Here is a 12,563-nt window from a genome sequence, read left to right on the forward strand (position 1 = left end):
TGGGAGAAAATATTTGCAAATGACATATCAGATAAAGGGCTGGTATCCAAAATCTATAAAGAACTTATCAAACTCAACACCCAAAGAACAAATAATCTAATCAAGAAATGGGCAGAAGACATGAACAGACATTTTTCCAAAGAAGACATCCAAATGGCCAACAGACACATGAAAAAGTGCTCCACATCGCTCGGCATCAGGGAAATCCAAATCAAAACCTCCATGAGATACCACCTCACACCCGTCAGAATGGCTAAAATTAACAAGTCAGGGAACGACAGATGCTGGCGGGGATGTGGAGAAAGGGGAACCCTCCTACACTGTTGGTGGGAATGCAAGCTGGTGCAGCCACTCTGGAAAACAGTATGGAGGTTCTTCAAACAGTTGAAAATAGAGCTACCATACGATCCAGCAATTGCACTACTGGGTATTTACCCCAAAGATACAAATGTAGGGATCCGAAGGGGTACGTGCACCCCAATGTTTATAGCAGCAATGTCCACAATAGCCAAACTGTGGAAAGAGCCAAGATGTCCATCGACAGATGAATGGATAAAGAAGAAGTGGTATATATACACAATGGAATATTATGCAGCCATCAAAAGGAATGAGATCTTGCCATTTGCAATGACGTGGACGGAACTGGAGGGTGTTATGCTGAGTGAAATAAGTCAATCAGAGAAAGACATGTATCATATGACCTCACTGATAGGAGGAATTCTTAATCTCAGGAAACAAACTGAGTGTTGCTGAGTGGTGGGGGGTGGGAGGGATGGGGTGGCTGGGTGATAGACATTGGGGAGGGTATGTGCTATGGTGAGCGCTGTGAATTGTGCAAGACTGTTGAATCACAGATCTGTACCTCTGAAACAAATAATGCAACACATGTTAAGAAAAAGGAAAAAGAAGAAGATAGCAGGAGGGGAAGAATTAGGGGAGTAAGTCAGAGGGGGAGACGAACAATGAGAGTCGATGGACTCTGAAAAACAAACTGAGGGTTCTAGAGGGGAGGAGGGTGGGGGGATGGGTTAGCCTGGTGATGGGTATTAAAGAGGGCACGTTCTGTGTGGAGCACTGGGTGTTATGCACAAACAATGAATCATGGAACACTACATCAAGAATTAATGATGTAATGTATGGTGATTAACATAACAATAAAAAAATCTGCAAAAAAAAAGATGGAATATACCAAGTGCTAACAAGGTCTTATAAAAACTAGATCTATCATTGATTGTTGGTAGGAGTGTAAAATAGAACTCTGGAAAACAGTTTGGCAGCTTTTCAAAAGGTTATACATACATTTATCAGATGACCCTACAATCCCATCCCAGGTATTACTCAAAAGAAATGAAAACCTATATTCACACAATGTTTTGTAGGTGAAAGTTGATAATGGTATTATTCATAATAGCCAAAAACCTATCCATGCATCAGTGAATGGAGAAACAATATGAGGTATACTCATATATGGAAATACTGCTCACTAATAAATTAGAATAAACTGATATGCACAACAACATGGAGGAGCCTCAAGAAAATTTTGCTAAGGGAAAGAAGTCAGACACAAAGGCTATTTACTGTCTGATTCTATTAATATGAAATTTCTAAAAACAGCACAATTATGGAGACTGTCACCAGATTCATGGTTATCTGGGGCGGAGGTTAGCAGTAGGGATTAACTGAAAAACGGACGCAAGAAATCTTCTAAAACTGAGTTGTGCTATAGATTGCGTGACTCTCTGAATTTTCTAAAAATAATTGAATGATACATTTACAATGGGTAGAATTTTTGTGTGTAAATTACAACTCAAGAAAGTGGTTTAAAACCATAGCTCAGACAGTGTAATTCAGGAGAATTAATTGCATGATAGCAGGATCTATCTTCATCTCTTTTGGGTCTTCAAAGCACTGTCATCGTGGGGAAATGGGCGACATTGGTGTTACCATTAAGCTTGTGCTCAAACTACTTCATTTATCCAGTGATTCACTCAACTGTTTTTTTTTTTTGTCTGTGTGTGTGTGTGTGTGTGTGTGTGTGTGTGTGTGCGCGCGCACACGCCAGACACTGTGTTTAGTGCCAGGAATGTGACAGTGGATGAGAGATACATTCATTTGTTCATTCATTCATTCATTCATTTACTCACTTGTTTGTAAATCCCAAATAATGCAAATATTCCTCCTCCTGTTACTTTGTATTTCCTTCCCATATATATGTGGGGAATTATGAATGACAAAAAAATGGCATCCTGAGAGAAGTAGATAGTAAAACATGTCCCCTGGGGATTTGGGTAGCATTTCTAGGTGTGGCTGGCACTCAGCTCTCCTGTAGAGTACACCCCAGTGCTGTGCAGACAAATGAGAGTTGGGAAATGGACTTTTCACCCCAAGTTGTCCTTGGCCCAGCCCAGGTTATACCCCAAGACCACTGAGTGGTACAGGGGTGGCGCATGTGGGAGGGTGAGAACCGCCACCGTTCACCAAGAACTGTCAACCCTTGTGTCATAATAGAGCAGAATTCTGCTGAGACCAGGGTCACCTTCCAGGAGGTGTGGGGATGGCATGGGTGGCTTCTGGTGGTTTTCTGAGGACTAGAGAACTCTGGAGTGTGACTATCAATCCAGAACTGAGTTAAATGAACTTTAGATTTTATTAACAGTTGACCCTCAGATGACAATGATAGTTTTTATACTTCAGCCAGAGAAAAGCATGTGCCATCCTAACCAGGAAGTCCAATTCTGACCGGGCACTGTTCAGTGATCCCTACCGTACATGGACTGGCAAGAAGGGATGCATTCACACACACAGTAAAATCCATAAAAGAGCAAACTCTCATGCAAAGAAACACTCTGTCCTCCTTTTAGCCCCTGGGGTCAGGGGTGGTTGGGCTCATGCTCTTGATTTCAAGGAACTTGTGAAGGAGGTGAATGCCCCCAATCCTGTGACTTTCCTTAGGTCAGAATAAGTTCCGTGTGCACTGTGTGTTTTATTGTCTTTTCTTTTGAGCTTTTTGTGAGGCTATATATGAGCAGAAAAATTTCTTTTTCTTCTCATCAGACAAAAACACAATCTGCATTTTTACATGATTGAATTTGCTGAGCTTCACTAATGACCGATGGCAGCTGCCTTCACTTGATCCCTAGGGTAGGGATATGATCTTGTAAATCAGACTATTCCTAATGAGTTTGAGAATGATAAAGTAAGTCAGTCATTCATTTGAATATTATAATTAGTGGGTGGGTGTAAACTCCATGTCCTTGAACTTCCATCCTGTAAATACTTCATAACAAAGACATTTACTCAGTTAAGAAGTTTCTGCACTAACATAATAATGTTGGGTTGATGCCTTAAGGCAATGATCATTTTCTCCCCAGAACAATAAACCAAGTCCTGACTATGGCTTTTTCTTATATTTACCAAGGACATGGAGCCATTTTCCAAATGCTTAAATTTTTTGAATGCTTTTAGAAAGCTAAAGTATCAATGAACTGCCTTTATTAATATATTTATGAAGGTCATTAAAATATACATCTCCACGACATAGTGTGCAATATAGCCAGTTGAGAAGGTATTAAATGCACTTCCTTCAGTCAGGAATTTGCTCATTATATGAGCAAACATTTATTGAACACTGACTTTGCGCAGTGACTAGCTCTCAGTGTTTTTACACCACGTGTGTTGTATTGTTTAGCTAGTCTTACAGCAACCTCATCAAGAGACACCATCATTATCTCTGTCTTCTAGATGAAGATCTGGTGCTCAGAGAAGTGAAATCATGGGCCCAAGCGCATATAATGAAGTTGTATTACAGCAGACATCAAGCCAATTCCTAGAAACCAGTTCTCAGTAATTATGAATTTTTGTCTGTCCAGTTTTTAAACCTCATTTCTAACTCTCAAATTCAGGAAAGTTTTATTGTCCAGAACCAGCCCTAATTCCACATGTTGAATGGGGCATGGGCTTTGAATTTTAGAGTTTTTCAAGATTTCTTTAAAATAAGTTTTCAGTAGCTCTTACTTACTTTTACTCTTGATTCTGAGGATATTCCATCTCGGGGGGCATTTCATGGCTGGCAACACACCCATCCCCATTTTCCCATAGCAATGCCTCCATGTGTTGCATTGCACTGACTGATTCCAGGACCCTGTAGTTCAGTGAAAGCTACTGACTTTAGAAAAGAGCCCATCTGTTCCTCAGAAAATTCCCATTTAAAGTAGATAGCGTACTTTAATTCATACTCAGTGTGCTCTAAATTGCTGGTTTTCATTTTAATTATCTTCCAACATTTCTGGGTATATGTGCTTCATGCTGAAGCAAATTTGGGTGATTGCAAATGATTTTTTTAAATCTGTGTGACAGATTGTTAAAGTCTGGGCATATGGAAAGCTATAAACAAAACTCAAACCATATAAGTAAAGGCTCCACGGACTTCCTTCAGCTAAATGTAAATTTTCTACAAATGACCCTATGACTCATTATAGGCATATGTGTGGAAACTCTAGTGTAATAAATGTATAAACCTAGATGTTGTTCTCAAAACTATAACCAGAAAACATCTGACCATAGACAAATGGCAAATTATTCATAGTTACCAATGTTATGCCTTACCATTGGGATTTCCCATAGGGAGTGCAGGAGCAGTACATTTGCCGGATTTTTAATTTAAATTTCTTTCCATTGTACCCACTTCTGAAAAGGCAAATCTCATGTATTTAATGATTACAAATCCTTTCCTTTGCTGTAATTTTATCTTCCAGCTAGGACAGATGAGGATGCCGCCAGCTCTAAATTCCATGGTTTGGGCAAGTCCAAAGCTTCCTAAATTCCCCCAAACACTCAGGGACCCCCATTGTGATGGCCAACACTGACTGTGTTCTTGCATTTTGGCCATCTCTGAGCCTCACCATGGTGACTCCAACTTGAAACTTAAAACTCTTCTGAACTGAGCAAAAAGATGTTATTTGAACAGAGAGCATTAGTATAAAACAAATTTTAATGTAGATGTGATGGATCACTTATAGGAAATATTTATGCCATATAGTCACAGAAAACACCAGTTCAATCTTAGACATTTGAGCTCTGCAAGGTACCATTTTGGCCACCCTGCTGCCAGGGAATCTCTTGGTCCCCACTCTCAGGAGAGCGCTCCCCAGTATCCTAACTCCACTACCTGCCCTCCTGGCTTGCTCCAGGAATTTCAAATCCTTGTCTCTCTTTTCATCCTTTAAATCACCAATTTGTTTATATGAACTCAAGGTCTTCAACAACAACAACAACAAAAAAAAAAAAACAAAAAAAAAACCTTTTTAAATATGCTCAACTTCAAGGACAATTGAGATAATAGATTTTTGTTCACTTTCTGATTACCTTCAGATGTCTAATCAACAAGATGACACAATAATTTATACATCCATGCATCCAGTTACAGAGCCGTAGAAAGGAGAGAGACACATCCACAATTATAGTCCAAGACTTCAACATCCATCCCCCCAAAATTGATAGACCACGTAGACAGGACATCAGCAAGGACAGAGAATACATAAAGCAAAACTCTCAACAAACTTGATCTAGAACATTACATATAACGTTAGAATACACAGTCTTAGTGAACACAGAATACTTACCCATATAAATCATGTTGTGAGCCAATATCAAGTGTCAGCAAATTTGTAAGGATTTCAATGATACACAGCATGCTTTATAACTCAAATGAAATTAAATTGTAAAATACTAATAGAAAGGTATTTCAAAAACATCCCCAAACATTTGGAAACTGGCACATTTCTGAATAACCCATTGGGCAAAAAAGGAATCAAAAGGGAAATTAAAAATTATTTTGTGCTGAGAGAAAATGAAAACAGAATATAAAGAATTTGTGAGACACAACTAAAGAAGTATATGTAGGGAATTTTATACTAATAAACTCTTTATTGAAAAAGAGAAAGGCCTAAATGCACTTTTACCTTAAGAAAGTGGAAAAATATCAAATCAAAGAAATCAAACTTAAATAAGCAGAAAAAAATATAAAGATAAAAGCAGAAATGATGAAATAGATAACAGAAAAACAAAAGAAATTCTCTATGAAATAAAATCTGATCCTTTAAGAATATCAATAAAATTAATAAACTTCTAGCTAGACAGTTTAAGGGGAGAAGAGAAGATGAAAATACTCATTCAAAAAAGGGATATCACAACAAAATCTTTAAATATTAAAATAATAATAAGGGAATAATATGATTAATTTTGTGACAGTAAATTTGTTAGCTTAGGGGCACCTGGGTGGCTCAGTCAGTTAAACATCTGCCTTTGGCTCAGGTCATGATCCCAGGCTCTCTGCTCAGCAGTGAGTCTGCATCTCCCTCTCCCTCCGTCCCTCCCCCTCAGCTCATGTTCTTTCTCAAATAAATAAATAAATAAAAGCTTTAAAAAAAATCTGTTAGCTTAGGTAAAATCGAACAATTACTTAAAATAAATAACCAAACATATTCAAGAAGAAATAAAAAACTGAGTGGAACTTTATCTTACCGGGGGAGTTGAATCGGTAGATAAAATCCTCCCATAAAGTAAACCCCAGGTCCAGATGGCTTCAATGAAAATTCTGTGAAGCCTCTAATGAAGATATAATACTAAATCTATGCGAACTATTCTAGAAAATTGAAAAGGAGGGAATATTTCTCAACTCATTCTATAAAGCTGAATACTCTGACATCAAAACCAGAAGAAGATGAAAAGAACATGAAAAGAACATGAAAAGAAAACTATCGACCAATATCCCGTATAAATAAACTGAGGCAATATCCCTGGGTGGCTCAGTTGGTTAAGCGACTGCCTTCGGCTCAGGTCATGATCCTGGAGTCCCGGGATCGAGTCCCACATCGGGCTCCCTGCTCGGCAGGGAGTCTGCTTCTCCTTCTGACCCTCTTCCCTCTCGTGCTGTCTGGCTCTCATCCTCTCTCTCTCTCAAATAAATAAATAAAATCTTTAAAAAAATTAAAAAAATAAGTTAAATATATATACATATAACTATGTTTGTGTATAATATATATATTAATTAGAAGCTTCTAAAATATCTAATTAATCCCTGACATTCTACAGATAAAGAAGCTGAACTTCAAAGAGTTGAGTGAGCTGCGGATTGTAATGACCCATTAGTTGAAAAGCCCATGGCTCTTCCGATGGTGCCACTTCCTAATGGCAGATGAGCTTTGTCTGTCCTGCTCCCTTTAGACGGATTGGTTGCCTTTGCACACACAAGTCATAGTCCTTACTTCTCAAATAACAGCCACTAGACTTGTTCCAATGTTTTTCTATCTTGCCTTTATCAGACGATGTGAGTCACTGGGACTCCTGAATTTCTGCTATTACCTCATCCTTTTACATGAGTTCATTTCTTGACAGTTTTCTACATCTTATCTTTGTTTTACTCCTCGTATACTGTGGGGGTATGTGGGGAGTATAGATAAATGCTGATAACTACACTTTTACTTCCACGAAGTACCTATAGTTAGGGATTTTAGTATGGGCTAGACCATGGGCTAGATCTTCAGTAAACTCCTGTCACTCATGCAGAATAACATTAAGAAATAAAATGTAATAATAATAAATTTCACCAGAAGAAAAAGCTACTAAACTTATTTGCTTTATGCTTGAAAAATAATGACTATCTAGATAAAAAATAATTTTTCAGATACTAATGCCCAAATGCTATTTGGTACAAGTGGGGAGTAATTTCTTTTTATTTATTTTTTACTAAAAGAATTTTTTTTAAAGATTTTATTTATTTATTTGGCAGAGAACACAAGCAGGGGACTGCAGTAGGCAGAGGGAGAGAAGCAGGCTTCCTGCCGAGGAGGGGGCCCGATGTGGGGCTCGATTCCAAGACCCCAGGTTCATGACCTGAGTCCAACGCAGACCTTAACCAACTGAGCCACCCAGACACCCCAAGGTGGGGGGTAATTTCTATGGCACAATGCAAATTGGTTAAATTGAATATTTCCAAATTAGAGTCTTATAAATGTTCATAGTCTCAAGCGTGTTTTCATGATTTGGCTTTTATGTAGGGGTTAGAGCTTTTAATCAACTAACACAATAATTTTACACATAGCAAAAAGACAGTTAAAAGGTGTTTTGTACCTCATATATTCCATAATATTTTTGAGATGAGAAAAATCCATTTGGAAAATAAATACTGCAGGAAGTCATACGTACACTGGAAACAGCTTTGAAAGGTCACTGTATTATTGTACTTCTTCAGTCTCCACAGACATTCTTGGAATGTTAAATTAACCCATCAACTTTACTTGTCAAAGCAATTGAATGTAAGTGAATATATTGCATTTATATTTTATTTTTATTCACAGATTTGTGGGTACATACACAGAATATACATTATGTAGCTGTAAAATGGATCATCTAAAATGAATGATCTTTATATATGCCTCAACAAAAAAGTACCAGCAAATGTTACTGCATTAAGAAGATTTATCTATTTGCATCATGTCAAAGAAGTATGAGACATTGTCAAGAAGGTAAGACTGTATTCTTGGAATAGAGGGCTTTGAATTCATTAGAAGTGTGAAAATATCTTTTTGCTTCTTTTAATAGGAGAAAAGAAAGATGCCATCTGATAGACATCTCTTCTGGAAGGCCTCCTGGTGAGCTACGGAGGATGTCCTCCTACATATTTGTAATTCTTTTGTCTTCCGTCGGAAGAGCGGGAGATGTAATTGTTTTCCAATCCTTTCTCTGGAATTCCTATTCCTTAGTATCCTGGTGCAAGTCCTTCGATTTGGAAAACTTTCTCTAGATTACCTTTTATTTCCTTTCATTTTGTCAATACTTTAAGATTCATTTTTTTGGCAAATTAAGTTTAATATTCTATTTAGCATTTAATAATATTTACTCTCATTTCCTATTATAATGAAAGGAATGCTCTTTTTTTGGTCTCTAAACCAACCCTTCTTTGTGAGCTCAGTAGGAACCTCATTTTTCCCTTAGTCAGGGACCTGGATCTCTTTTCTACCTTTACTAAGTCCTATATTGTCAATCTGTCTCCAGAATCCTTCAGTAAAGAATGTAAGCATGCTCAAGCAGGTACCATCTTAAATTCATTTTCATACCAGGAAATGAGCTTGACAAAGTGGTCGTTGAGAGCAATGCCAACCCCGGCATCAAAGGTGGAGGAGCGGGTGTCACTGTTAAAGTTGCAGGAGACAACTTGGTCCTCAGTGTACCCCAGGATGCCCTTGAGGGGGCCCTCTGATGCCTGCTTCACCACCTTCTTGATGTCATCATATTTAGCAACTTTCTCCAGGCGGCAGGTCAGATCCACAATGGACACGTTGGGGGTGGGGACACAGAAGGCCATGACAGTAAGCTTCCCGTTCAGCTCAGGGATGACCTTGCCCACAGCCTTGGCAGCGCCAGTGGAAGCAGGGATGATGTTCTGGGCAGCCCCTTGGCCATCCTGCCACAGCTTCCCAGAGGGGGAATTATGCTCCTTCTTTTGGTTTCATGTTTGCTTGAAATTGTGGTTTTACTTCTCAACTTCATAGCTAAAATCTTGACTTAGCTATGCTCATTGTCTTTATTTTTTCTATCTTATTAATCCTTTAACCCATGGTTTTCTTGAAATTCCATTTAAGGGTGCATCACCAAGGCTAATACCAGCCTTATCAAAATGGCCTGTGGTCTCTCTCATTCCTCATCGTTGTAAACATCCAACAGCACTTGATGCTCATTGCCAAACACTTGCCTGTCTGGAGAATGAGTGAAAAATAAACTTAGAAAGACGGAGGATCCAGGATTTGCTTACAAAATTTGTCTCAGATGATCCTTAAGGGCTTGATCTCATCTCAATTATTATCTAAAAAGGAAAAGGAAAAGACAATTATTTAAAAAATGTAAATGAAAGTTATATTTTATTGGAATTAAACATGTTCAAAGAACAGAAAAGAATTAGTAACTTCACACTTAGCTTCTAAAATAGAAGTTATTTTGATGTTCACATATGTACTTTAATACTCCATTATTGATTAGAAATTGATTTAAGTTAAGATATGGGAGAAAGAGTGGGTAAAAGGGACCTGTGATGTCAATGGATCCATCAGGTTTTTTTTTTTAAGTATTTTTATTTATTTTTTTGAGGGAGAGAGAAAGCGGGAGGAGGAGCAGTGAGGGAGGGACAAGCCGACCCCAAGCTAACCTCAGAGCCCGATGTGGGGCTTGACCTCACAACCCTGAGGTCATGGAGGCCTGAGCTGAAATCAAGAGTCTGATGCTCAACCGACCGAGTCACCCATGTGCCCCTGGATCAATTAGGTTCTTAAGAATGTATTTTAAAGGAGTTTGGTTACGATGACTACAAAACAAATGAACACTTACTGGCATACAGCCATCCTCTTTTATGCTCACAGACTCTGTGGATCAGGAATTTGGACAGGTTGGAGAGGATAGGCTCATCTCTGCTAAATTTGCATTAATTATGGCGGCCTTGAATCCTGAGGCTGGAGGGAGCTGCGGAGGGTCGACGCTCAGACAAACAGCTGGGTACTGCTGAACCAGGGACATCGGTCCCATGCGTCCCCCTTATGAGGCCTCTCAGGCATGGCGGCTTCAAGGCAGGCACAGCGCTGTCCTCTAGGCTTAGGCACATATCTGAAGAGGGAGAGAGTACCATGCAAAAGCAGTGCCATTTTTTTCTACCTAGCCTCAGAAAAAAATGCAGTTTTATTTTTTGCCTCATTTTCTTCATTACCAGTGTCCACAATCAAGGGGAGAGAAATTAGACTCTGCCATTTGTGGGAGGAGCTTCAGAGACTCTACAGCCATGTGTAAAGCTATCACAATAAAAGAGCCACTGACATCGACAGCAGCCTTCCCAGGAGGAAGAACAGCGAGCAGGGTGACCAGCAACAAAACACCAGATGTTACATGTTCAAACCATTGTTGCTCAGGAAGACCAAATGGATATTAAGGATATGCTCCATAAGAATCTCGTGATGGGGCTCTCGGCTCCTCCCCATTCGACAGATAGCCGCATCTTCTGGTGTAGTGCCAGCCGCATCCCCGAGACACGATGGTGAAGGTCAGATTGAACGGATTTGCCTGTATTGGGTGCCTGGTCACCAGGGCCGCTTTTAACTGTGGCAAAGTGGATATTGTCGCCATCAATGACTACTTCATTGACCTCAACTATATGGTCTACATATTGCAGTATGATTCCACCCCTGGCAAATTCCACGGCACAGTCAGGGCTGAGAACTGGAAACTTGTCATCAATGGAAAGTCCATCCCCATCTTCCAGGAGCGAGATCCCGCCAACATCAAATGGGGTGATGCTAGTGCTGAATATGTTGTGGAGTCCACTGGCATCTTCATCACCATGGAGAAGGCTGGGGCTCACTTGAAGGGTGGGGCCAAGAGGGTCATCATCTCTGCTCCTTCTGCCAATGCCCCCATGTTTGTGATGGGTATGAACCATGAGAAGTATGACAACTCCCTCAAGATTGTCAGCAATGCCTCCTGTACCACCAACTGCTTGGCTCCTCTGGCCAAGGTCATCCATGACAACTTCGGCATGGTGGAGGGACTCCTGACCACCATCCATGCCATCACAGCCACCCAGAAGACTGTGGACGGCCCCTCTGGGAAGCTGTGGCAGGATGGCCGAGGGGCTGCCCAGAACATCATCCCTGCTTCCACTGGCGCTGCCAAGGCTGTGGGCAAGGTCATCCCTGAGCTGAACGGGAAGCTTACTGTCATGGCCTTCTGTGTCCCCACCCCCAACGTGTCCGTTGTGGATCTGACCTGCCGCCTGGAGAAAGTTGCTAAATATGACGACATCAAGAAGGTGGTGAAGCAGGCATCAGAGGGCCCCCTCAAGGGCATCCTGGGGTACACTGAGGACCAGGTTGTCTCCTGCAACTTTAACAGTGACACCCGCTCCTCCACCTTTGATGCCGGCGTTGGCATTGCTCTCAACGACCACTTTGTCAAGCTCTTTTCCTGGTATGAAAATGAATTTGGCTACAGCAACCAGGTGGTGGACCTTATGGTACACATGGCCTCCAAGGAGTAAAAGCCCCCTGGACCACCAGCCCCAGCAACAACAAGAGGAAGAGAGAGGCCCTCAGCTGCTGGGGAGTCCCTGCCCCGACTTATCCCCCCAAACACTGAGAATCTCTGGACCTCCACCGTTTCCATCCCAGACCCCCTGAAGAAGGGGAGGGGCTTGGGGAGCCCTACCTTGTCACGTACCATCAATAAAGTATACTGTACCGAGCCAAAAAAAAAAAAAAAGAATCTCATGATGGGGGGCACCTGGGTGGCTCAGTTGGTTAAGTGACTGCTTGGGCTCAGGTCATGATCCTGGAGTCCCAGGATTGAGTCCCACATCAGGCTCCCTGCTCAGTGACCCTCCCCCCTCTCATGCTCTCTCTCTCTCTCTCTCTCTCATTCTCTCTCTCTCAAATAAATAAATAAAATCTTAAAAAAAAAAAAGAATCTCGTGGTAGTGATGGTAATGGGAGTGGGGCAGTGACCTAGCATTTCCAGGCCTCCTCTCT

At 40.7% G+C, this 12,563-nt stretch overlaps 2 protein-coding genes across 2 annotated transcripts; one reads left to right on the forward strand and one right to left on the reverse strand.

The window, feature by feature from the left end:
* Positions 1 to 9,082: 9,082 nt before the first annotated feature.
* On the reverse strand, positions 9,083 to 10,604 carry LOC113929265 (glyceraldehyde-3-phosphate dehydrogenase-like). The gene is made up of 2 exons (XM_035727537.1): positions 10,536 to 10,604; positions 9,083 to 9,499 (listed from the first exon to the last, which is right to left on the reverse strand). The coding sequence occupies exons 1-2, from the start codon at positions 10,602 to 10,604 to the stop codon at positions 9,083 to 9,085; spliced, it is 486 nt and encodes a 161-aa protein (XP_035583430.1).
* Positions 10,605 to 11,074: 470 nt separating this feature from the next.
* On the forward strand, positions 11,075 to 12,076 carry LOC113929024 (glyceraldehyde-3-phosphate dehydrogenase-like). The gene has a single exon (XM_027605538.2). The coding sequence runs from the start codon at positions 11,075 to 11,077 to the stop codon at positions 12,074 to 12,076; it is 1,002 nt and encodes a 333-aa protein (XP_027461339.1).
* The last annotated feature ends 487 nt before the right edge of the window (positions 12,077 to 12,563 follow it).

This window comes from Zalophus californianus, chromosome 5, assembly GCF_009762305.2.
Source record: "Zalophus californianus isolate mZalCal1 chromosome 5, mZalCal1.pri.v2, whole genome shotgun sequence".
NCBI classification, from domain to species: domain Eukaryota; kingdom Metazoa; phylum Chordata; class Mammalia; order Carnivora; family Otariidae; genus Zalophus; species Zalophus californianus.